Below are 25,700 nucleotides of genomic sequence, written 5' to 3'. Positions count from 1 at the left end.
TGTGTAAGAAAGGGTTATTATTATAGTTATTATTTTCCTTTTTTTCTTAAAATTCTTTTATTTTGACCTTTTTGTAAGTGAAAAAATAACCTTTTTGTAAGTTTTTTTTATATCTTATCGTTTTTTTTTTTTATATATTTTAGGTAATATATTTATGTTCCCTCATATGGAATGCAAAGATGAAGGTAAATCCGGAGGTAAGAATTTGTGAAAACTCATTTTTAACTTACAAGCTGCAAAATCCATATTAAGAATGCATTGTGGCAAACAGATATAAATTGGTACTTTTTAATTTTTAAAAACTTACCACTCCTGTCATAATTGTCATGGCGGTATGACATGTGTGGCCTACACTTAGGAATTAGAAAAACACTGGGAAAAATCTATATAAAGCTCGCTAATGAAAGTTAATTATAATGAAGTTCGCTTGTTGCAATAAAACAAACATGTTTTAATCAGTATCGCAATTTGTTTGTAATGATTTTTTTAATGTTCGAAACGGGGGGAGGGGAATGTTATTTTTTCTGTGCATTTTCAGATTTGTTACTTTTTTTTATTTGATTAGAAAAAAAATATTATTATTAATTTTTACTTGATTTGTTTCTTTTAAATCTTAAACAAGAATTTAGTATAATATGTAATTAAAATAACATATTTTCATATTTATATTGAATCTTACTTGTCTCAGTTATACCTGCATTAAGAATTAATATTTACTTCTTATAAATACAAACAAATAAATTGAATTATCGGACATGAATATAGGACCTGAACAGCGTTCATTGGTTATACTACACCATGAAAGGGGAATTATCTTTGGGTTCCCCAAATTTTGTTTTTGTCAATTATATATACAAAGTAATGAGTCAGAACAAATTCTAAGTTATATTTTATGTGTTCTCAATCTCTGACTATTTAAAGATGTTGTTTTCGCTTAAATTTTGAGAATCGCTGAGTAGCTGCCAGAAACACTTGGCCTTCCGTTCAAGCGAGGAGATATTTCCTTGTATCTAACTTCCGTAGTCAAGATAACGTAACCTAGTTCATTCGACTGACCGAATCATGAAAGAAAGTGGTACATTATTTGGGCTTGTGGATTTAATTGTGAAAATGTTAATTTGTTTAAACTGAAAGAAATTTTTATGATACATCATCATTAAATATTAGCCGAGAAAAATTAATAAAGCTAAAAAGCAATTTTTATTTAGATTTTTTTTTTTTGGAAATTAAAAATTTTTTACTTAATATTTATGTCTTTAATGTCACATCGCGAGTTTTTTATTTAATTATTTTACAGAATATTCATTTTAAGACTATTCAACAATGTTGCAAAAATTTTCTGCTTTAGTGGAATTAACAAAAATCTGTTTATGTTAGGGAATGCTGAAAGCAAAAAATAAATCAGTCGCTTTGCTCTATAATACAATGCTATTTATAATTTTCAAATTATTATGCCAAATATAATACTGTCCATTAAGTATTATATTATAAATTATAAGCATAAAATTTTGTAATTCTTTAGATCAGTTTAATAAATCTCTATTCTTTTGAGTGCTCTCATAAATAGAATAAAGAAACGCAGATATAAAAATTCATGCCAATTTTCAATGAATGATTGCTCCTGGAGTCTGTACCTTCCTCATCAGATATCTAGAGAACACACTTTTTGTTTTATAATTTCCAGAATGGACTTTCTCTCTTCCCCAGTCAATGATTATTAGTATATGGGCTGGAACTAAAATGCGATTAATTCTGTGTACCTTGTTAAGGAGGACTGCTGTCTTGAAAGTGAAGGAGGGGAGAAAAAACGAATAAGAGAGGGAAATATATATTGTAACTCCCCGACTTGCAGAAGTATATCTACCATCGGCAGTTCAATTTGAGTCAATACATTGATTGCAGACTGTAAAAATGAGAAATGTTTCGCTTCATTAAATGGCAACTACTTTCGAACGCTGGAACTTGCAGAGAGGAATGGTCAAGGGACGATGGAAATTTCTGCAGCAAAACATGAGCTTAATCAAGAATGTGAGTTCAAATTTGCTGTATGGTGTATTGCTGATTATGTAGTTAGTATCCGAAATCAGTACGTGTTTCCTTGGTCTCAGTCGAATAGATGACTTCCTCCCTTCGATTTTTGATGGAAAGAAGAGAACAGAAAAATGATGGCTGGGATGCTTTGTTTGTGTTATTTTCATCCCTGATAGAATCGTTATAGATTTTAGCTGTCGGTAACGAAATGGAAGGGAGCTAGTAAGTGTATAAAGGAAATAGGGGGGAAAATAAGAAGAAATGCGAAGAATAGCACAGCCAAATTTTGAAAGAGGCGAATAAAGCTGGCCGTTTATTGATCTTTCCTCCCTCTTTCTTTTTTTTGAAAAGGACATGAAAATCATCGCATTAATAATGTGCACCGAACTGATTTCGCTTTTGGCGAAAATGTTTCCATGCTCGTGTAAAATAGTGTCTTCTGAAATGACCTATTTAGGAGAATGTTACCGTCAGAAAATCGGTCATTTAATTCCATCGTATTTTCGTATATTCTGTTCTTTTTCGAGTTTGTGACGCCGTATGAATCGTGTTGTCGTCTATCTGGAAGCCCTGCTTCTCTTACTTTAACAGGTAAGCATTATCTGTGGTTTCTAACCAAATATAAGATATCATCGCAATTGCATTAAATGATTTGAGGCTTAGCGTGAAGTTTTCTAATAGGTTTGAATAAAATTTCTGTAAAAAATAAGTTTTTCAGGCTGTGAATGTTACACATTAAAATATCATTACTTTTATTAATTAATAAAGTTATCAAGTATGAGCTTGTGCTAGTCAAACTTATCCCATATAAAATTTCAATTTTTTTTAACGTATTCTTTCTTTTGTTTGTTCCTTTGTTCCTTTTGTAATTATTTTAAAATGTGCTGGTGTAAAAATCCATCCTCCGTATTTTAAAGAAAATTCAATATCTGTAAAACCAAAATGGCGAAAAGAATAAAATTCCGCAGCTAATTATATAGTTATTTATTGCATTTTTTAATAATTTTTCCTTCGTTTTTGTATATATTTAAATAATTTTTGAATCTTATGCGTTATAAAAAATCTCCAAATGTTTAAGTTAAAATCTTTAAATGTGTACTTTTTGATGAATAAACTTAATTATACATTGCTTTACAAGAAAGGAAAAGCAAAGATTAATAGGAGTTCTTAGTAGTTTTGCATCCAGTTGATAGCTTTATTTCCTGCCTTATGATAGAAACAAAGACAACCCAATCCTTCTTTACTCTAAAAGCATAGAAGTCCAGGCTTTAGCGCGTTAGGCAATTAAATGACAAATTTAAAAGATTTTGTTATTCTCTTGATATTTTACCGTATAACACATGATTATACACTGATTCCGTAAGGAAATTATTGATCTGCACATACTTTTTTTTATTCTATTTGTTTCTTTAAACTTTGTGTACAGGAAGAATATTTTAAACAAAAGAAGATTGATTACGTAACACCTATGCTAAAAGAAAGAAAGAAAAAAAAAAAAAAATTCTGAAGGAAATGGACTTCAGTACTTTTTAATGATCATATGAGTTAAAATTTTGTTCAGACCAAAAGATAATCAATAATAAAATAAAGTACTTCAGCACGAGAATAATTTTTTATGTGGAATCAGAACTCTAAAATGGAATGCTAAAGTTTGAAAAAAAAATCACGTTTTTAGCATACATGAAGTAAATTCGGTACCTAGCCGTAGAGCAACATAAAAAAAAAAAAATTAAATCAATGCTTGTGATCTTGAGAGCCTCTAATGTATGGTTTCCTTCTGAGTACTTACTGTAAGCAACGAAAAAAATATGCTTTTTTCAATGTGATCTCAGATTCATGGAAAACATATCATATTCGCTTTTATTCTCCAAGCGCGTTTCCTAGAATTCTAAATCCATTTTGAAAATGCCGAGAACTGTTTTGAGGTACATATTTTCCTTTTTTTTTTTTTTTTTTCAAACAAAAACATATCTGTTCTTTATGCACTCTTCAGAATAAATATACTCTTTGGTTACTCTTCTCGAAGAATCTGAATGGAAATGCTCCATCTCAATTTAAAAGTTTTGTATCTAATCTCCGCACCGGTATCCGAATATGTATGGCGGTTGGATGTTTTCAATGCAGCATCGAAAAAAGGGAAATCACTGGTCCAGGAAAAACTAGGAAGTATCCAATGTCTGCATTTTCTTTTCTTCCTTTTTTTTTTCTTTTTTTTTTTTCGCTTTTGTAACTATGAATGTATACATAAAAAAAACAAGATCCTGCCTCCTAGGTATATAGAAATTTAGTTTATCCATGACATTGTATCTGCGATCTTGGGCCCATGCGTTTCAATGTCTTTTTTTTTTTTTTTTGTATTGCTTTTATATGTATGTATCTAAATTCATATAAAAAAAAGTAAAAGTAGATTTCTTTTTCACGAAAACTCTCTTCTCAAAAAGTGAAATCTGAAAAGAGAATTCCCAAACGGATGTTTTTCGGGGGGGCAGCCTATAACCATATTCGTGGACCAAAGTCTGACCACATAATACATTTAATGCACTTTTTATCGTTCTCATCGATCCTTGCTTTAAAATGCGAAAGGCCCGCGTTGCATTTTTGTGTGGTTCAGTATTCCTTTTTTATAGATGTTGTGCACACTACGTTTTTACTATGATGAGCAGCTGGTGGCCAATATTTTATTTACCGCATCTTGTAGATCCGCTGCTTCTTCTTCGCTGCCCGTCCATAATACATTAGAAAAATACCGGCGTGTTTTCATTCTTGTTATATTATGTAGCCGGACGTGCATTCACTTTGATATATTCCTTGGAATAAAATCAGTTTGCTTCCGAAAATTCCCTTTCCTTCCCATTTTATTTCATTTTTATGCTCGTTTCTCCGACTGGTTTATTTCTTGCTGCGGTTTCTCTATATTTGTATTTAGTTTTGAGTGCGCCTGAATTTATTTCTTTACTCTACTTCCCCCTTTTTTTCCCCTTCTTTTTATTCTTTTGCAATACAAAATAGATATTACGATGGTACTCTCGTGAAAGAAAGGGATGATATGAGGAAAGTTTCTTTTATTATTATTTTTTTTCCTTTGGCTTTGCTTTGGAAATTTTAGTTATGGAAAACAAAAGGAACATTTATTTCCCACACTACCCACCCTCACATCTCGTTTTGTTTTAGGGCTGCATAAATATTGTGGGCAAAGAAATTTACTATCGAAAAGTACAGTAACATGAAACTTTTTTCCCGAATATCTGACATGTTTTACTAGATCTTGGCAGCATTGTGCATTTTTTTTAGTGTTTTAGATTTGCTCTGTAAAATAAATATTCTCCAGAAATGCTCTTTTGAGTTTAGAATAATATTACAAAAACTTTATAACGTGAAATTAATTTATGATTATTTTATTCTGTTAGCCTAAATTACCAATTGATAGTAAATAGTCTAATGCTATTTTATCTCAGTTGGTTCTCTTTAAATATGTGTGAAATATAATAACTCTTGTACCTTAAATAATAAAGATTTCACAAAATACTACGCAATTATCTCCAGATTAATCTACAAAAGCAGTTGAACAAAGCAAGTAAAGGAAGGCTTTGTACGATCTTAACTTTCCATGATATATGTGCAACAACGGACCCTTGAGGGGAGAAAAATGCATGATAGATATAAATCAAGTGGCATTATACCTGAATACCCGTCATCCGAAGCCGTTAGATCTATTTCTTTCTGAGCACAAATGGTCAGATCACTGCTTAAGCAATTAGATCCATCTATTATTTGTTTCGTGTCGCTTTAATGCCGAATAACAATGATTGCCGGAGAGAATAAATTTTCCCTTTTCCAACTCCAGCAACCTCTCATATTTTTTCTTTCTTTCTCCTTTTTATATTTTACTATTCTTTCATGTTTTCTGCCCAAATTTGTTGTTTTTCAGGCTATGGTGGCGCCTAGTACGGAGAAACGCAAAAATCCAATCGCCTCCCGGCTTTCAAACAAACGCTATCTCATTATGAATCCGAGAATTTTTTATTTTTATTATTATTATCTCTTCGCTTTTTCCCTTATACATACTTGCTTACTCGATTTTTTCCCCTCTCTTTCTCATTCTGTTTAGCGTCCTCCGTTCTCACACGGTTTTCAGCCCCCTCACCCCCGCTTCCTCCTTCATCACCGCCACCAATCTATTTCGAGGTTCTTCGCTGTAGAATTATTGATTGACCTCCAAGCGCCCAGTGTCCGGTACAAACGATGACGTTCTTCGCTTTTGCAGTGGACAGCAGATCGCCTCTGGGTAAAGTTCTCTCACTCACCCACACCTCCCTCTCATTTCTTTTTTTCTCTCAATCCCCATCCTCTCTGTCATCCTGACCTTACACAACGCATCTCTCTGGCACATTTTCCCCCCTTCACCTTTTGCTTCCCTCTGTCGCGCAAGGCGTCCCCCGGGTCTCTTGTCCACAGTTCTTTTTCGACCTCCTTGCCTGCAAATGACGTTTTACACCAGTATTTGTCGGAACTGCATCTGCTTAACGGCTCGATTCGAATCATTCTTACCAGGTTGTCTGATTTCGGTAAAACTGTCATTCGTTACTGATTTAAGGCTCTCATATATCTATCGATCCACCTCTATCTAAGGTCATCCCTTTTAAACGTTATGGAAATAAAACGATCCTGCTCATTTTTTATTAAGCATCGAAGAAACAATACGAGCTTTCTGGTGGTCGAAAGTAATCTCTCAAGTGCTGCTTTTTGTAAATAAGGAAATTTATAATCTTTTTTAGAGTAACCGACCGTTTAAATCGAATTAAATCAGAAGAATCATTGATATCTGCCCTGAACGAATGTGTAGAACTCTTATGAAGAATTTCTTATCCGAATAAAATTGCATTTACATCAGAAATAAATCAATTTTCTGTCCGCGATCAAAATGCCTGCATGTTGTTATTTCACAAAATTCTTTCTCTGTTTTTTATAATTTATTAATCAGTGTTTCTCCTTTGATTGGTTGAAAATCGATATTCAATTAGGAAACATAGAGGACCAACTACTGAGTTATTCATTTATATTTGAGAAGTTTCAATATTTTATTTTGGTTTAGTGTTTTACCTTTTATTATAATTTATTAAACTGCTTGTCTAATTTACGCCCAAAATATTCTCATCGGTACTATTTTTATATATAAATAGTAAATTTCGTTATTTTTAAGTAGGTATTTTAAAATTAAATCCTTACAACTCCATTTAGGTTGCTGTTAAGGGAAATCGGAATTTGAAAACAGTTTGGTCTTTTATCATCCTACACAATGGAATATATATATCAAGAAAAGAAAGTAATTTCATCATAATTGATACCTCTTCCTCTGTTATTTAATGAATTTACATTATTCATATTTTAATGCAAAAGTATATACGAATTTACCATTAAGCTGCGCAAAATGCAAGTTTATCTCTGTTTCTTTGCTTATTTCAAGTAATTAGAAACACATTCACAAGTTCAAAATTTGTGGCATAAGAAAAATTGACACTTTTTTTTCTCTCTCTTTTCGTGCACAAACTGTAGAAAAAGTATTGTAATCGTCAAAGTATTTGAACTCGAGATTTTAACTAATCTTCATTTTCAGACCTCTTTGAGGCCGAATAACGCATTTTTGTCATTATATCTGTCCATGAACTCAAAAACGTCCATATCCACACGATAACTTAAAACTGCTTTGAGCTAGATGGTTGAAATTTGGTATATAGAATTACGATCAAATAAAAAAAAATTCTATCAAATATTCAACGAAATCCATTCAGAGGAAAGTTTATCGGTCTGACTGTTCGAGTACAAGTGAATCGATAGCTACAAAATATAAAAAGCTGGACAGATAAAATTTGATACACAGTTTAACATCTAAAATGCAGATTCTTATCAAATTTTGAACCAAATCTGTGAAAAAAATTGACCATCTATCGGACTGTATTTTCTCTTGCATGTAAACGCACAAATTCATAAAATCAATGACTTAAATTAACAAAATTCGGTATTTGATCTTCTGAATCAAACTGTAATTCCATTGATTTTAATCAGTTGGGAAAAAAAAAAGTGTCCAAAATATATATTCGCATTTTACATTCAGTGAAAATACTAGATTCCCACCAAAGATTTATATTTCGTAACTACTATACGTTAGTGCTATGCAAGGCATTTGCGGCCGCTACCCAAAGTCCACAATTTTATGCATGGGGGGGGGGATAAGATTTTTATTGGAGAGTATGCGAGAAAGTGTTTTTGCCTCCTTTCTACCATTTCCGCTTTTATCAAAATACCTCTTCTGACTGGTCAGGGAAATATGTGGAGAAACAAGAAAAACCATTTTAAAATCTATTTTACGTTTAAATGCAATTTCTGTCCGAATTGGCAATTTCATTGCATTCTCGAAGTTGTTTACTGCTGTCCATTTTCAGGTGAAACGTATTTTATTTTCAGTAAACTGGATGCGTGTCCGAAAATACCGGAAAGCCTTTCCTTCCATATTCAAAACTAAGTTAGGGCGGACAATTGCTCGGTTCCGGTTGTTTGAGATGTCGTGGATTGCAAAAATTGTATTCCAGCTCCGTTTATTCGCCTCTTATGCGGAGAAATGGACATGGGGTGACCTAAGCGAGTTCTTTTGATTTGGATCTCTTCTGTCGTTTAGCCCAGGAACGTCATTTTCAGGACATTTCCCGAACAACAAAGTCAATTTAGGTGAATCTGCCAGGTACTTCTAGGACCTCCACCTTCCCATTGTCTCTTTCCCATTTGGAGGGAGGAAGGAGGGGGCAAATGTCCGTTGCCGTTTTCTCTGGACAATACGATTTGCGTAAAAGAATGTTTTAGTCATTCAGGTGATTGAAAAATTATATATAGAAGACTTTTGATATGATTTCTTTTCCTGCTGATATCACTTCCTTTCCTATTTAGTGCGGAGTGAAGGAATGGTATTTCTTTTGTCTTATATTGCTTATTTCCAAGTTTCTTTCTGAGAAATTTCATTTCCAAGCCCCTGTATTTCTTTTAGTGGAATGAGAAATGTATTTTAAAGGCTTCCTTGCTCTTTAAAATTGAAGGATGCCTCTTTCCCTTCCGTGCAGTGCTTCAGTGTTGATCTCTCTCTCTTTTTCTCTTATATATATATGTTTTGGGTCAAAACATTCTTCCTTCGCCTGCTTGGTGCAATTTTGCGAGGTATTGAGCTCTCCAAATCAAAAAGCCTTTTCTTTCTTTCGCGCTGCTTGAACTTTTATTGAAAAACGGTCAGAAAAATTCCTCCTTTCAGACGTACATCTCCACCCCCTCCTCATTCCCACTTGCAGATGTATTCGGAAAATTTGCCGTTTCAGAATGATATTTGTGTCTTTTATACTTTTTAGTTTCTTGCAGAAATTTGGCTTGCTTTTTCATGGCTGTTTTGAGCTGAAGTATTTCACTCTTTCCACGCCTTTCTAGACGTCGATTTTTATTTTTCTTCTGATTTATTCGTTTCGAAATGTTTTCATGCTTTTGGAACTTGTAAAATATTACTGGCGTTATTAAAGTTCCTTTCTTCTCCGTATGTTTATACAAGAATATGGCCATGGCCTGTTTCAGTAACGCATATTTTCCTTGAAGGCGACGTTTCTTATAAGGTCTACATTGAAGTAAGTTTTCGCAAATTCATATAAAATTGCTTTCAATATGAATGTCCCATCTGGCAGTTTTCTGTGTTTTCTTTGCTATTCAACAGTTCTCTTCTGTATGGGCACTTTAATATTGAGAATATATTCCAGTCTTACCTTATAACTATTTGATTTTCGTATACTTTAAAGGCGTTGAAGGTAGGAAAAAAAAAAAAAACATTTGAATTTCTAAAAACTGAATTGATTTATTCCCTAAGATGGAAAAATATTTTTAAAAATCACTTACTTTCTACAATAATATTTGTTAAATTTGCAATGGAAGTTTGAATTATTTTTGTATAGCCTGTTCGTATAATAGTATTTAATGTTTAGATCTTTCCCTTATTCCTTGCTGTTGCTACGTCTGCATTTGTACACTATTTGAATTTATTTTTAAACAAAGAATGAACGCGAAATGACATTTAAAAGTCATTAGAAAAAAATGTTATATTTTCATTTGATTCTATTATGATAATATAAATATTTTTTTGATTTTAAAATTTTGTAAACAATTTTTTTTATTTATTTTTAGTTTTTTCCCCCACTGTATTCCGTTGTAACGGCTACTTATCTCTTACTATTAATTTTTGTTTTCAGAATAGTAAGAATCACTTTCACGTGTAAAAGTTATTATTGCTTTTTAATAAAAACATAAGAGAAAAAAAAATATATCTTCCTTGAAATAACTTTTGAATGATGTCTTTAACCTTGAAATAAGATATTTTAGACTAAAATAGAGTCAGGTCACATGATATTAGACATGTGACTGACTTCATTGTAATCTGATATAGAAACGCACGTTGCCTTACTGTATTTGATGTCTTATTTCTCTCCTTCCAGTTGGGCAGTAGGTTTCGAAATTAAATAGGTGCCATGCATTTAACGTTTGTGATTTGAGCATGAACTCATATGATTGGAATAATAATAAAACAACCATTTATTCTGAAGTAAATCGGCTGTGGTTGCAAGCTTTAATTCGAGTCTGAATCATATTTAATTATAATAATTACTTTAAGTATTATTTATCTATCTTTTATGAAATTAGTAATGATAGCTTTCTAGTTTTCTTCTTGTTTCATCATAGTTCGTCTTTTTTTTTTTTTTTTCTTTTTTGATGATCAGTAATTGGTTTAATTATCCTTTATTCTGCAATTGTGTTTTCTGACTTGATTATGATGTTAATTAGATATTTTTCACTATGGCTTCTATTAAGAAAATCTTTTATTTATTTATTTTCCATTTTTTTTATGTAAAATATTGTTCTTTAATGAAACAAAATCCGTCCTGCATTTAATTCAAAATAACATTCTCTTGCTTAAACTTATGGTCATAAAAATAATATATCTTCAAAATAACATTCTCTTGCTTAAACTTATTGGTCATAAAAATAAATATACTATTGTATTGAGACAAGCGTGGAATAAAAATGTTTAGTTGAATTTTCCTTTCCTTACGTAGAACAGATGTTTGAAGCCTTTTCAATTCATAACCCAAAAATAAGTCTCATCAGTTCGAATATAAAAAAATTGCATTAAAGGTTAAAGCAGTAGATATTGACTCAGATATTTAGGAATTAAATTTATAACTATTTAGAAAATTTTAATGTAGTATTTTAAACAAAAACAAAAAATGTTTTCTATACGTATTATATCAGCAAATACTGGAAATTCTCGGAAGAAGAAAAAAACGTTTGGCAGTCTAGAAAACTTATATCGTGAACATTTCATTGTTTTATGATCATTAAATGTAAATGAGAAAATATTAAGTTTTTATCCCACTGTAATCAGCATTTGTATTGCTACATCCTCTAATCAGATGATTCTTTGTCTTGACAAACAGCTTAATGTAATTATTAATGATATTTTATTACCTTGTATTCATTTAAAATTAAATTTAAAAAATAAGTAGTTCATACTTCTTCTTTAGAAGAAGTGTGCAACGAAAGAATATCAACGCTAAGTACTTTTAACTCTTTTTCCTTCAAAATATGCAGTCCGATTAATACGAGTAAGAAAATAAATGAGTTCGCATTATTTCATTTTGAAGCGAAACCTGGGATAAAACGAAGAAGAAATCCGAAGATGAAGTGCGCTGCGAAGGGTCGGGCGGAGCGAAAGAGAACGGACGCGGCACATGGTAATCTCTAAAAGTGGCCCCGATGATGAAGAAAACAACACATGCGTTCCGTAGCACAATATTTCAGAGTGGCCATATTCCGGCGCGGAATGGGCCATAAAGCACGTGACCTGTCGGCGAACGAACCGGCCGTAAACTCCACCACGTGCTATCTCGCACAATGGAGCCCCATGGCATGTCGGGATTGGATAGATCCTTAGCAGTATCCGATCCCCCCCCCCCTCTCTTCCCGTGAGCTTTATTTTACCTCTCTCTCTCCTGCATCCTTTCCACTCTCCTCTTTTCCTGCTCTCGCTCCTCTTTTCCTCCCAGTCGCTGACAGAAAGGGGTTGATTTGGATTTTCTTATCCTCTTTTGTTTGTTTATTGGTCCGTTTCTTTTCTCGACAACTGTTACTCCCGTTCGGAATGTGCCCGCGCACCGCCTCCTGTCCAATCTGCATGGATGCCGGCTGAGGCTGAAAAGGCATCCAATGGCATTTTAAGTTCGCCTTTTCTTTTACCTCGAACTTTCACCAACCCGGCATGGGGGGGGGATGGACATGGTTTTATATTTGCATCTCCATTCTCAGATATTTTAAGCAGATGCTGAAGTTTCCTCCATTGGGTTTTTCCAATATTTTTATGAAACTAGAATTTTTTCCAAAAATTAAAATTTGGAATATGGTTGATGCGTTTTAATAGTCACATCCTCCCCTTCATATTTAAATTTTTTTTCTGGATCTATTTCCTTTGTGTTAGCTGAGAAATGATATTTTTTATTTGTTAGTTATTAATTGTTGTGATCAAAGGTTGACACTATTTCAAGTTTTTTATCAACTTATTATTTCGCTTGATTTCTTAAGTGAAAATCAAATTTAAATGAAGTTTTATGAATGTATGTTAAATTTTTTTCTAAATTTAACGAAGCGTTTAAAATAATTTTCGGATCAGTTTCATAAGCAACTTGCATTAATTCTTCAAATGTAAATTGAAATTTTATTGTCATATTTTCTAACTTGGAAAATTTTTTGTTAATTCACCAGAAACAAAATCGAATGTCTTACTTGTTTCAAATTATTATAAAGTGTTGAATTGTGATTTTACACTCTTTTTAGGTGTAGATGTAACAGGAATTTATTCCTCGCTCCATCTTTCTTATGAAATGATTAGGAGGCGATTTTTAAAAACTAGTTTTAACAGGTTTATTTAATGCCATTTTCGCATCCTCTGTCACATCTTTTAGAAAATGTCTTTCAATTCTATTTATATTTCAACACAGTTTTAACCAATATTAAAAAGCTCAATTTGACCTTTCAGCATCATAAAGGAAATTTTCTTTGTTCATATGTTAACAATTTCATTTATTTACCTGCTTTTTTTTAAAAAAAGAAGTTCGTTATCTGATTAGTTATGCATGTTAAGGCATGAAACGGTTTTATTTTTATGATTCTTGTTTAAATACCAGCATTTCTGAAGCATACATGATAAAATAAAGCACTAAAGCTTTTTTAAGTTTCAATAAAAGAAGCAATTTTTCTTCATCATTTTTTAATCGATGGTAGTTAAGTCTATTTCCATTTCATCCATCTTAATATTTTATTCAACCGAAACTTTTTTATAGGCAGCGCTTACTTATTTTTAACATTTTCTTTCGAACTATTTTAGATTTTTTTTTATGTCGTTAACGTAATGTCAATTGCAAAGTTTTTTTATATATATATATATGTTTGGCTTATTGCTTATGGCTCGAATTTGCAGCGAACATAAATGCGCCTTTTCGTTACTGAAAAAGAATCGAAATGAATAACAAAAACCGAAACTAAGAATCGGCTTCTTTTAGGTCTTTTCTTGTTTTAGAGAATAAAAATGGGTATCTTCTCTGTGTATCTCCTGTTTGTTTTATTTCCTTTATTATTACCTTTTTTTTATTCCGCGTTTTTTTTAAGCCAGGGAAGTACGAATAACAATCAAACTAGCGATATAAAAGGGAAGTTAAGGAAAATGGTCAGCGACTGCAATTGATTCACTCTGTAGTTTATCAGGATGCGTGTTTTATTCTGCCAGGGCAGTTTAGCATCCAACCTTGCTCCTACCCAGTTCCCGTACCTCCGTCGACTACTAGTTTAGCCCCCACTATCAGCGCCATTATCCATCGAATGCCCCCCACTCTTTTCCATACCCCCAATACAATCGATTTTTACCAGAAGGGGGGGGGGGATTTTGCTTTGGGAGATTCTGCGTTAGGAGGGGGAGGCAGCTTTGGAGAGTTCCTTCCACGACTGGCCTTAAGGTTGAGGGGGACGCTTTTGGTAAGGGGGGGGGTGCGCTGGGAAGGTCCAAGATGGCCAAGAGCAGCCACCCGGAATGCATCTCGTTCCTCATGCATTGGAATGACCGTCTCCATAGCAACTAAGTCCGTGGTCAGCGCCGGGGTACATCATCATTAGGGGCGCGGACACGGCTCCCCCCCCCTCCCCTTTTCGTTTAGTTTCCTCCATCCCTTTCGCGTAGACCAGGCCTTGCTTCCTTCCGTAAGCATCCGCATCTTTTGGAGAAAAGGAGATGCTTTTCCTATTTTCTTTAATGCCGATGCTTTATAATTATATTTATATATATTTTAACTTTGTGATATTTATAAATGGATTTTATTCGAATTGCCGCTTAAAAGAAATAAAAAGCAGTCGGATATGGAGAAACCATGTTAACATAGTAATCTTAAATACTGAAAATATTTTTATACTCGTTACATATTTCATGCAAAATAATGATTTAATCAGTCAATGGAATAAAAGAAATAAATACAATTATCACGAATGATTAAAATAAAAGGTTTGTTTCCTACTGTTTCGTAATGAATTTTCTATTAATTTGGAAGTGTCGTAATAAGCGACTCAGTTTTAACGGTAATTAATCTGAATTTCATTGAGTTTGCTTTTAAAAATGCTAATTAGAATATATGCAATTGTAGCAGGATTTCATTCATCTTTCTGAAAACAAATATTTCTTAAAATATTCTTACATGACATAATTTTCGTTAAAATGAAGACGAGCTTAATATGCTTCGAGGGCCAATTTATTTATTATTAGTTATTTAAAATCTGAAAATAAGTCTTTCAATAATTTAAATCTTCAAAAAAAAAAAAAAAAAAAAAAAGGCAATCGGGGAGAAGAAAATTGGAGGCTAGGGTGAAGATCAGAATGCAGTAATCGAATTAGTTGTAAAATGTTATTCACTTTTTTTTCAACGAATAGACAATTTGAAATAACTTTTTACTTTCTTGAAAATCTTTTTAAATTTCTAGCTTCTCAGCACTGTCTTGCGCTTTCCCTTTTCTTAATACGAAGAAAAGAAAAGAAACCTCTTTTTATATATTTTTTTAAACGACGGAAGTTGTAAGCTAGTGGGTGAGACGTCATAAACTGGAAAAAGATTGGTTCTCTCCTGATATTTCTTTTCTTTTAAAATCACAAAAAAGAAAGAAAGGAAAGAATTGAACCACATGATCTTTTAACTGCCCTTGCGGTTTCAACACCTTTACAACTTTCAATCCTCTAAAGCGAGTGGGATGCAGTGTTCTCTCGCCTGTGTTTTATCCACTTTTTCATTCTTCATTTCGAAAATAAGAGGAGCGAAGAGCGATCAAAGTCTTGATTTGCTGTGTGAAAAGGGTTCCCTCCTCCTTCCGCCGCATCAGCCAACCACGGACCGTCCGATAGTTTTTTAAACCCTATCCTTCGCTCGGGAGGGCTGGATTTTGAATGCGCGTGTCACGTCCCGCATTTGCATTTCTGACGCACGAGGAGGAGAATCAGGTGGGAAAACTCGTCGTCTTAGCAACGCGAATTATTGATTCGAGCCTCCCAAGTAGCGGCCGCGTCATTCGGTGTAATCAAGGGGAGGGGACGTCCCTACTCGAAATCAACCCCCCCATACAATTTTTTTTTTTTTTTCTTACACCACCCATCTTAAATTGACTCTAGATTCTTCTCCTCTTCTCATTGGTCACTTCTTCTCTTTCACGAATTCAGCCGCACGTTTTTCAGCCCACGGCTGTCGGTGTTGACCGAAAGGAAGGCAGGTCCCTATCATTCAATTTTTCCGCGAGTTTCAATAGGGACATCAGAAAACTCCCTCTTCCGCTATCTGGATAGCGCAGAGAGAGAACCTCTCTCCCAGGTTCCACATCCTCTTTCAGGCTCTTTTCACACACCCTTCTTTTTTCTTTTCCCAGGGTTCTGATTTTTCTGAAATGCGGAGAACGCGTCACCTCCTCTCGGAGATCTAAAGGGTCAGTTTGAAGAAGGGGGTATTATTCCAATTTCACTGCCAGACATGCGGGTAACGAGAGGAAAGGATGGCTTGAAAGATTTCTGTCCACAAGCATATTCGAGTTTGTCATCATAGACATTTATTTCTAGAAATTGTCAGGAGGAATAGTGATTTGTCACCAAAATGGGTCTGCTTCGATAGAATTTTTTTAAATGCTTCTGAATATTTATTTTTAATTTCTACGAAATGAAAACCAATGCTTAAAATTATAATTCACATTAAAAAATAATGTGAAATGATGATGATAAATAATCATTATCATCTCATTCTCTAAGATGACTAATAAGTGTGTTAGCGTTCAACTTATCGAGAATTTCTTTTATGTTAAATTGTGATTTTGATTACGCCTTTGCTGAAATGAAGCGTAGATATGTACTTTTCATAACACTAATTAGAATAAATTGTTTAGAATTTTTTAGTTTAATTCGTTGTTTTTTTTTGCGAATATATTTATCGGTCTCTTTAATTCATACAAAATTAACATTTTTAGATTAAGAAATAATTTTATAAGTGCTGCTTTCAATTTTCTGTCGATTAAATGTGCCATCGAGATAGATGAATTTTTTTTATTCTTCGCATTCTGCTTCTTTAATATCTTCTCATATATTAGCTAGGAAAAATGCATTCCATTCTGAAAGGATTTTTTTTTCCATTATTATTATTTATAAAATATTTCTTCAGAAAACTGTTTGATTGTTTTTTCTACTGTCATTAGCCAAATATATGTCAAAAAGATCATTAAAATAAAACGGCAGTCTTTTTCTGAAAATGAGTGAATTAATTCATATTCTTCGACGTTTTTCTTTTACACTCTTTTGGCCATCTTGCGAATCCCTTATCGAAATTAGCCGATTTTTTTCAGCAGAAATGAATAGGGTCATAAACTAGAAGTTAATTACTTATAAAGAAGTTACTTAAATAAATCGACTTTAGAACTATGATCGCATATATAGTTCCATCCATATGGGCCAAAAATGGCTCATTAAAAAAAAATCCAATTTAAATCCACATATATAGTCAATTTATTGCAAAATGTGAGATCGTGATTCAAATATACAACTAAGCAAATGTGTTCTTATCGTTTTGAAATGTTATCACTGTAATAGAAAAAACACGTATACCAATCCTTAATCAAGTTACAATATACGCTGTACATATATTAATGTGCACATTTTTCTCTGTTACAGAGAACGATATTTTAAAACAATAGGATTACATCAACTCGTTTTTTTTTTTTTTTTTCCCCTTCCAACTTGATGATTTTTTTTTTATAAAATATCGACAGTACGCTGATAATACATATGAAATTAAATTATTCTGATTTCAACTGATTATAAAGATGTGTGGGTGCCTGCTTTAAAGCTTCACAGTTTGACCTAATGATAGCAAATTTGGCATGTGTATACTTTGGAAGGTGATAATGTGTTCCTCTGCGCAATTATTTATTTATTTTAATTTTAATGAATTAAAAATGAATCGAAATTTTAAAGTTCCCCCATCACAATTTCTAAAAATATTACAGTACAAAAACAATTTTTACACCATTATAAAATTTTGAAAATTATTTTTCAATTATATGAATTTAATATTCGTGCGAATTTTTTTTGAATGTTGACAATTTATTTATTTATATATTATTTTGTCATTTCCAACTGTAGATTACATTGTTGCCTTGAGATTCAATCCGTTGAAAATTATATATAAAAGGATTCGGTTTAGTATATGTGTAGTTTACCTGACAAAAAAAAATTAAGTTGCAGTATCCCGAATATATAAAAGACACATAAATCAATCAATTACGTTTTTAATACCTTTATAATCACACGAGACAGTTTCTACGAGGAAGATCTATGTACTGTATAAAAAACAAAGTATATGTAAAGCAATTTCATGCTTGAAAATAGTTTGTTGATGGACATGAAGTGATATAAAAGAAAGTTAATTTAAACTAGATGCAACCAATATAGCCGGCGAACGAAAGGTGGCTTGTAATTAATTCAATTTTCCGATGAAATATTTGAATGATATTAAGACTAATAATTTTTTTCGAATTCAGGAATGTTGCTCCTTCGTCAAAATACTCTTATATATTGTCCACTGAGATCTTTACACAGAAAAAAAAATGGTGCTATCATTGAAAAATTCAGATGACTGATTCATTTCTGTATTGTAGGTAATATTTCCTAAATTAAATATTTAAAATGCAATCAAGTGGCTTAACAAGTAATATAAAAAAAAATTAGTTCAATTCCTACTTAGGTCAACGAAGAAAAATTTTATTTTAGTTACTTTTTATTTAATAATTATCATAAAAGTTATTAAGTATGTCAAAAAATAAGTGTCAAAAAATGATTGATTTTCGCAAGATTTGAACTCGCATTCCTCACCATCACGTAAAAAATACTGAAATCCTTGCATTTTACTGACTGAGCTACTGCCTGTTGATTTCAGTTTTCATTACAAACTGCTAAAACACTATTTAAAGTATTAAAAGTGAATTAAATTCAATTAATGAATTAATATTTAAAAAAACTGTATTAGTGCCATCCACTATAAATTTAAAAAATGTATTTGAACTTGACTGGATGAATAGTGGATGTATTTTATTAACGATTGAAAATTTGAACAAGTTATATAAATATATTTAGGGAGAGTGTGAACTAATAGTAGGAATTGAAAAAAAGATAAATACAATATAAATAAATATATCTAAGAATGACTTAAAAGATAAATGAATGGATTTACAGAAATATATTTTATTGTTTATTGTACTTAAATTCCATGTAATTTGGCAACAGTATTTAAAAACTGCAGTAATGTTGAAAATTGCAGTATTGTTGAAAGCTACATTTCGCTTTTTTAGTTAGTTTTAGTTTTTTTCCCCGTTGCGTTTCAGCAAATGCTAGTGAGTTTGGTAAGTAATTAATTGAAGGTTATAATGTATTTTTATGCTGTAATAATTCCTTATAAATTTAAAAATGCTCATATTCTGAAGCTAATACATATCTCAAGTATTTCGAAAACAGCATGCTAAATGAATTAAACTAAGCCTTTCAGCTGTAACTCGATAAGCTCAATTAAAACATTATTTAAATGTATGATGATTATAAAATGATGTGTAGACCTCCTTCATCTAAAAAAATAAACAATTTTAATTAAAAAAATATTTCATTGTTTAAAATAAAGAATTTTATTCCGTCGTTTGAAATGGTTTAAAACGAAAAGTTGTAGGCCGAGTTAAGAGTGGGGGGAGTTACATACGAGTTCAAAACAAATAAGAAGACAGTTTTCGATTGCGCAAAAATACGACACGCAGCAACCCTTCCCTCTCCACAACAGTAGACCAATCAGATTTTTGCATGCCTTTCAACTGTTCTCCCGCCATCTGTCCGTTTTTAAATTGTTAAATTACAAGCAACAATGAATTGGGATTTTTCAAATTTAAAGTGAATAAAAAAATTAAGAGATTCCTTCCCTGTTCTTAAGATGTGTGTGTATTTTTTTTTAAATATTAGAATGAAAAATGTCAGAATTATTTAGAATATTATATGGTACAATACGAGAACAAACTCTTTTTATTTTAATTTCTGTCAAAATATTAAATATCTCATATGATGAAATTTCCGAATATTGTTAGAATTGAAATTTATGAAATAAGTAGTTAAAACAATTTATCAAAAAGTTTCTTTCTGTTTATTACGGAATTTCCAGTTCCTTTTAAACATAACAACGCAACCAATGATTATATGCTTTTCAGACTGAGATAGATGTTTCATTTTTTTTAAAAAATCGGCTTTATTTTTATTTTATTATTTCTTTATTTATTGTATCAGCGCTCTTAAATAGTACTTTTGCATTGCATCTAAATGTCGCCTGATATTAAAAGATCTAAATATTCATTATAATATTTATTATGATATAAAAATAATTTTTATTTTTCTTTGGAAAACGGTTGAATTATTGATAAAAAAGAAGCTTTATTGAAGGTGGATACGGAAGTCATCTGTGTTAAATTTTCCGAATAACAAGTTTCTGTATTGGTAAAACAAATTTATTAGAATGGAATGTTAAGAAAAAGGCTCTTTTTTAATAATAATAATATAATACGATATGTAATTTCTGAAAGAACATTGGCTCGATAGTTTTGTATTCTTTTTTTCCCCCTGATTATAACTAGTTTAAAATTGATTGAAACTCATTTGTATATCTTTTAAAGTTTTCTTATCTTGTAAATGTGATACGATTGTCTGTTGACATTTTCCTAATGAGTGAATAAAAATTATCATTATCAGAAGTTGTGAATATTTGGATTCATGTGATTATTTATGAAAATATTTTCTGATAAACGGTCGGAAATATTTGTCTTTTTGGCAATTTAGTTCAGTTATATTCCGTTTGGAAGCAATATTATGCCTATTTTGAGACGGACTTTGTAATATTGAACTCTGACCAGTTGACTGTCATCCTCTGTCACCACCCTGCCGCTCCAAACCAACGGAAGAGCGTATAGTCAACGATATCAAATTTAATCTTCTCCAGACCTGTATGCACTTAATAGGAATTATGTTGGAAAGTTGAAATTTTCGTGTCCCTAAGTCGACACCTAGACTACCAGACTCTGCTATTTTGGGAGGAAAAGATAAAAAATTTTGCAATGTAAAGGTTACCCACTCTCTCAGATGCCATATTAGGTGTGTCGTTTTGATGTTTCTTGAATTCATTAAAATAAAATCTAAAGAATTCATTAAGTGGCAGAATCGTCTTCTAAACAAAATCCTTTTATACATTTATTTTATTTCCCTCTCTTTCAAAGCAACAAAATAATTCTTTGTATTCTGTGAATAATTGAACATCTGACTCTTTTTCTGACTATAGAGGATGAAATTATTTCAAAGAATATGGCATTATTTTAGATGAATGAGCCCAGCTTGCAGCATTATTTTTGATCCATTTATAGTTTATGCCTTCGTTAAAAGTATGAATTCCGTACATTCTTTTATACAGAATTCATTCTTTTGTTAGTATGCACGATAAATTATTTTAAATGAAATACGTATAACGATAGAAACTGTAAATATATTACATATTTTATATTCTTTAAAGCTGCAAATAAATCACAAGAATGGATATCGAAATGTATCAAATCCATTAAAATATACAGTCACTAAATATGTATGCTCTGCTTGGGATGTTAAAAGGAATGTTATCAAAATGTCCTATTACAATTCAGTTTTTTAAAACGGTGATACATTCTTAAAAATACCTTCAGTGTGAGAGTCTCTACTGTATTTGTCCGATTTTGGAAAAGCAAAATGATTTTTTTTAGCTTATCGTGTTCAGCGATCACATCGAAAGGGTTAACTCTCCCCTCCTGGAAAGTGGTCGGAAAAGCATCCTCTGCAATGACACGGAGGTTATCTTAGGCTGTCTAAACATCCTACAGGACTGATGCTGTCACCGTGGAGATGAACCCGAGTGTAATGTGCAAGGAAATAGTCAAAGGTCAATAGTCATCCATCAACCAGCGTCATCACCTATAACAGAATGGACTTTTTTTTTTTTTTCCCTCTATATCTTTTATCCTTTCTACTTCTCTTCGGACTGCTGACTGCTGTTGTTGTTTGGTGTGAAAAGTGTTACAAACGGTGATGACCGTTCGTTTTTGGGATCACAGTTAGTACCAATTTTTTTAATGGGCAGTGTTAATTGGAGTTACAGAAATTATAAGTGCTTGTTTGTATGCGTTGTGGTACACTTCGTGTTTTGGTTTTGCTTTATATAGATTGGTGGAGAAAAAAAAAAAAATTCGGTCATCATATATTACTGGAGCTTTTATAAAAATTTCAATTGTAATAATTTTTTTCAATATAACAGATATGAATTCGATGCTTATGAAACTGTTCAGTAGTATTTATCAAAAAATCAAATTTCTATAAAAAGAATTTTTTTTTCTTTGTTGTTACTACACAATTTCAAACAAAATTCACTTTAATATTTTAGAATACTTAATAATTTGAATTATTAAATTCCTCCCGAAAAATTCGCATGATATTACTTATTTACATTTTTTTATAATTATCTACACTTGAAAAAAAATGTGAAAATTCAGTCTATATGTATATTTGATGTATTAGTCAAGCATTTCAAAAGGCATTATTCATTTAAATAAACTTTTCATTTTGCTGAAACAGAAGCGATTCTTCATTGAATCATGATAATCTGGTTTTCCAATTCATAAATGTTTGTAGCATTCATTGTACTTTTCTTCCAAATTAATTACTTTTATTACAAAACGTAAAGATCTAGACAGATAAAATTTGGTACATATATTTAACATCTAAAGTGTAGATTCGTATCAAGTTTTGAATTAAATTCGGTCAAAGAATTGGCAATTTGTTGATCAGCTCTTTCATATGCATTTTAACGCAATAACTTAAAATTATGATTTAAATTAATGAAATTTGATATGTGATCTTGCGACTATAATTGTTGTTCTATGTTAAATTTTGATTTCAAATGGTCGGTTAAGTACACATCAAAAATGAATATTCAACTTTCTGATGTTTGTATCAGCGGTGAATTGACAATGATCGCACGTTAAGAGTCTGGAGATTGCGTCAAAGATCGATGTTTCGTAATTATTTCCGCCAATAACAATTAAATTAATGTATAAATGATTTTTTTTCTATACTATGAAACTCTCATGTGTGAAAATAAAAATCTTAAATTTTATAGTGTCTCTACGCCTAGTGTTTTTTACGGTCTCGCTCAGGATCTATAATTTTATAGGGAGGGTATAGCATTTTTATTTGAGGTTATGCGAGAAAGTTTTGGGGAGACCATTATCTCTAGTTCTTTCACAATATAAAGGAAAAGGAAATTCTATTTAAGTTACTTCTGGCGTTTTTTCAGTGTTTACAAATGTTTTCTGATACTGGAATCAATAAGGGCAGATGCTATTTTTATAACATATTCAAATCTTCACACTCATATAGCGTTTTGGTATTTCTTGACAATTTTTACTGGTTCATTAAATTATTTATATAGAATATTTTTTTCTGACACAGAAGTAGTATCGTAATTATCTGAGTTCTAATTTTTAAAAAACATTTGGTGTTTAATACTAATAAATAATAATAATTGATAAATAGTCATGCATAAAATAAATAAATTCATATAATTTTCAGCAAATGTCAGAAATAAAAAAAATCTATTTTCACAGTTTTTTACTTTTTCAAAGAACTAAAAATATTAATAAAAAAATGTAAAAATGTGATGTGCATTTTTTCCAATGTAATAAAGTTGTACTTTTAAAAAAGATTATTCTTTTCGTTTATTCTTTCTATTGTATTATAAAATTTGAATCCTCTTTTTTCCTTAATTGAATGTATCATTTCCTTAGAAGAGATTTTCGATTTTGATAACTTCCTTACTTTTTAGATTTGTGTATAAAATGGTTGTTCCATCTTAATTTTTGTTTTTATATTTTTTAAATTGGCTGGTTAGTTGATGATTCGCTTCGTGATAAGGATTAATTTCATAATAAAAATAGTAAATTCAAGAGAAAACCGAGCTATATTTAAATATTGAATGAAGATTTTTTGTTTTCTGAATTTTCTTGTTGTTAACTGATTGTTGATTGTTGTCATCAAAGATTTTTTGCTTTGCTTTATCTTATTATATTGCGAATGAAACCCATATTCGATAATTTAAAAAAATAAATGAAACTGAATTAAGAAATCTAGTTCCAAACTTTTTAAAACGGAACGATTCAAAATCTATTAAAATCGTTCCAATTTAAAATTCAAATCGATCCAATTCCAATTTAAAATCTATTCAAATCGTGTTCTGTCTTTTGGGTGTAGAAATGATGTCCCTAAAGTAATTCTTGTATTGCTAAGTTATATGTTTGCTTTTGTATTTTCTGTTAAATATCAAGTAATACATGCATTTGAGATAATATTTCACAGTTCGTCTTCAGTGCAAGAACATTTCATGATGTTCACTTCCTGTTTACTTCTTACTTCTTTGTTATATGAACGTATTCACTTAATTAAGAAAAGGAAACGATTATTGCATAATTTTGGGCGCAGGAATGAAATCGTGTCATTCTTGTACTTTTCCCTACTCGTTATATCGGAAAAGAGCAGATGGGATAAGTTAGAGGAATAACAGAATCACTTAACGTGCGACCAAGAACAGTTGGCGTACGCGTGGCGTGCACCTTGGCGTTTTTTCCCACGCCGTTATTTTATTTTATTATTTTTTCCCTTTCCCACAATCTGTTCTTTCTTTTTAAGAGGCCGACTGCTGTCATCGACTCGTGTTAGAAAAGCCTCCCGGGGTTTGTTGGCCTCATCCAGAATTACAGCACAATTAGCCATTAAACGCCACTCCCATTAAAGGTCGACGCTACAACGGCGTTTTGTCTAAGTGTTTCGTTCTATCCACCGCGCCGCCCTGCCTACCTTACCACCCGCCACAGTCTTCCCATTCCGACAGCAAGCTCCTTTTTTTTTTTTTTTTTCACCTTCTCTTTCTTTTCGTCCGGCTTGCTTTTCCTTCTATCCTTCGGACTCTCTTGGCACGTCCAGGGTGTCGGCCAACTGACCACTGGACTCATGGGAAAGGCAATCCATTACGGTGGTTCCATTAATTCTTCGGACATTAGCTACTATTTGAAGCTCTGACTCTTTATTATTATTATTCCTATTTTATGACTCTTGAGTTATGAGCAAATGTTCCTCTGTCTTCGCGCTGGAATACAACAAAGGGTGTCAACCATCCATCGTAATTCTAGTGTTCGACATTTAGCTTAGCAAACGCCAGTGAGCGGTGATATATTTTTACTTGCGGACTGCTCTGATTCCACAAGTAAATTGCGACTAATGATAAGTTAATTTTTGTAGATTATTTGGTATTTATTTATTTTGAAAAAAAAAAAGTTCACTTGAAACAATTACAGCTATTCAAGGGGGAAAAAAAATTCCTATTAGAATTTAAAAAAAAAAAAAAAAAAAAAACCTTTTCTTAAATGTGTTAACCATAAATCTTTTCTGCAAATGTAACTTTATTAAAATGATGGTTGAAATGGTAGGAATATAAATTATTTATTGTGGAATGGAATCAAATTAAACAATTTGTATCACAGTTTATGTTCAAGACAGAGAGAGAGAGAGAGAGAGAGAGAGAGAGAGAAAAGGAATATCTTTCCCAAATATTTTTCAAATATAATATTTAAGCTTTAACTTAAGAAAAGCACTATATATAATTAAATGGAAATTCCCTACTTGTTAATATATGTTCTTCTATAAATTATATAATCTCAAAAAGGCACAGAAATGGCACAAGCTCTATATTCCGAATGCAGTGATATACGGAAAAATTTTCTTCCTTCTAAGATAAAATGATATTTTGTCATTTTAATGATTTGTAAGCATTAAAAGTTAAAAAGAATCGACTGAAATTATAGATATAGGTGTGTTATGGGAAATTATAGGAAAAATAAGGGATAATTTTGTTCTAGCGTTAAGAAATTAAAAATAACTA

The 25,700-nt window shown here is 31.6% G+C and overlaps 1 protein-coding gene across 12 annotated transcripts in view; it reads left to right on the top strand.

The window, feature by feature from the left end:
- The window catches only part of LOC129969690 (POU domain, class 2, transcription factor 3-like), a 598,164-nt gene that overhangs the window by 394,779 nt on the left and 177,685 nt on the right, over positions 1-25,700 (top strand). For 9 of the 12 annotated variants that reach the window (XM_056084363.1, XM_056084362.1, XM_056084366.1 and 6 more), the window contains one exon: positions 144-197. The exons of the other annotated variants lie outside the window; for them this stretch is intronic. In XM_056084363.1, the coding sequence (XP_055940338.1) occupies positions 144-197 (54 nt within the window). The remainder of the gene's footprint in view (positions 1-143; positions 198-25,700) is intronic. 12 annotated transcript variants of the gene reach the window in all.

Source organism: Argiope bruennichi, chromosome 5 (assembly GCF_947563725.1).
Source record: "Argiope bruennichi chromosome 5, qqArgBrue1.1, whole genome shotgun sequence".
Taxonomy (NCBI): Eukaryota; Metazoa; Arthropoda; class Arachnida; order Araneae; family Araneidae; genus Argiope; species Argiope bruennichi.
Note: the sequence above shows the minus strand (reverse complement) of the source record. Positions and strands in the feature narration are given on the sequence as shown.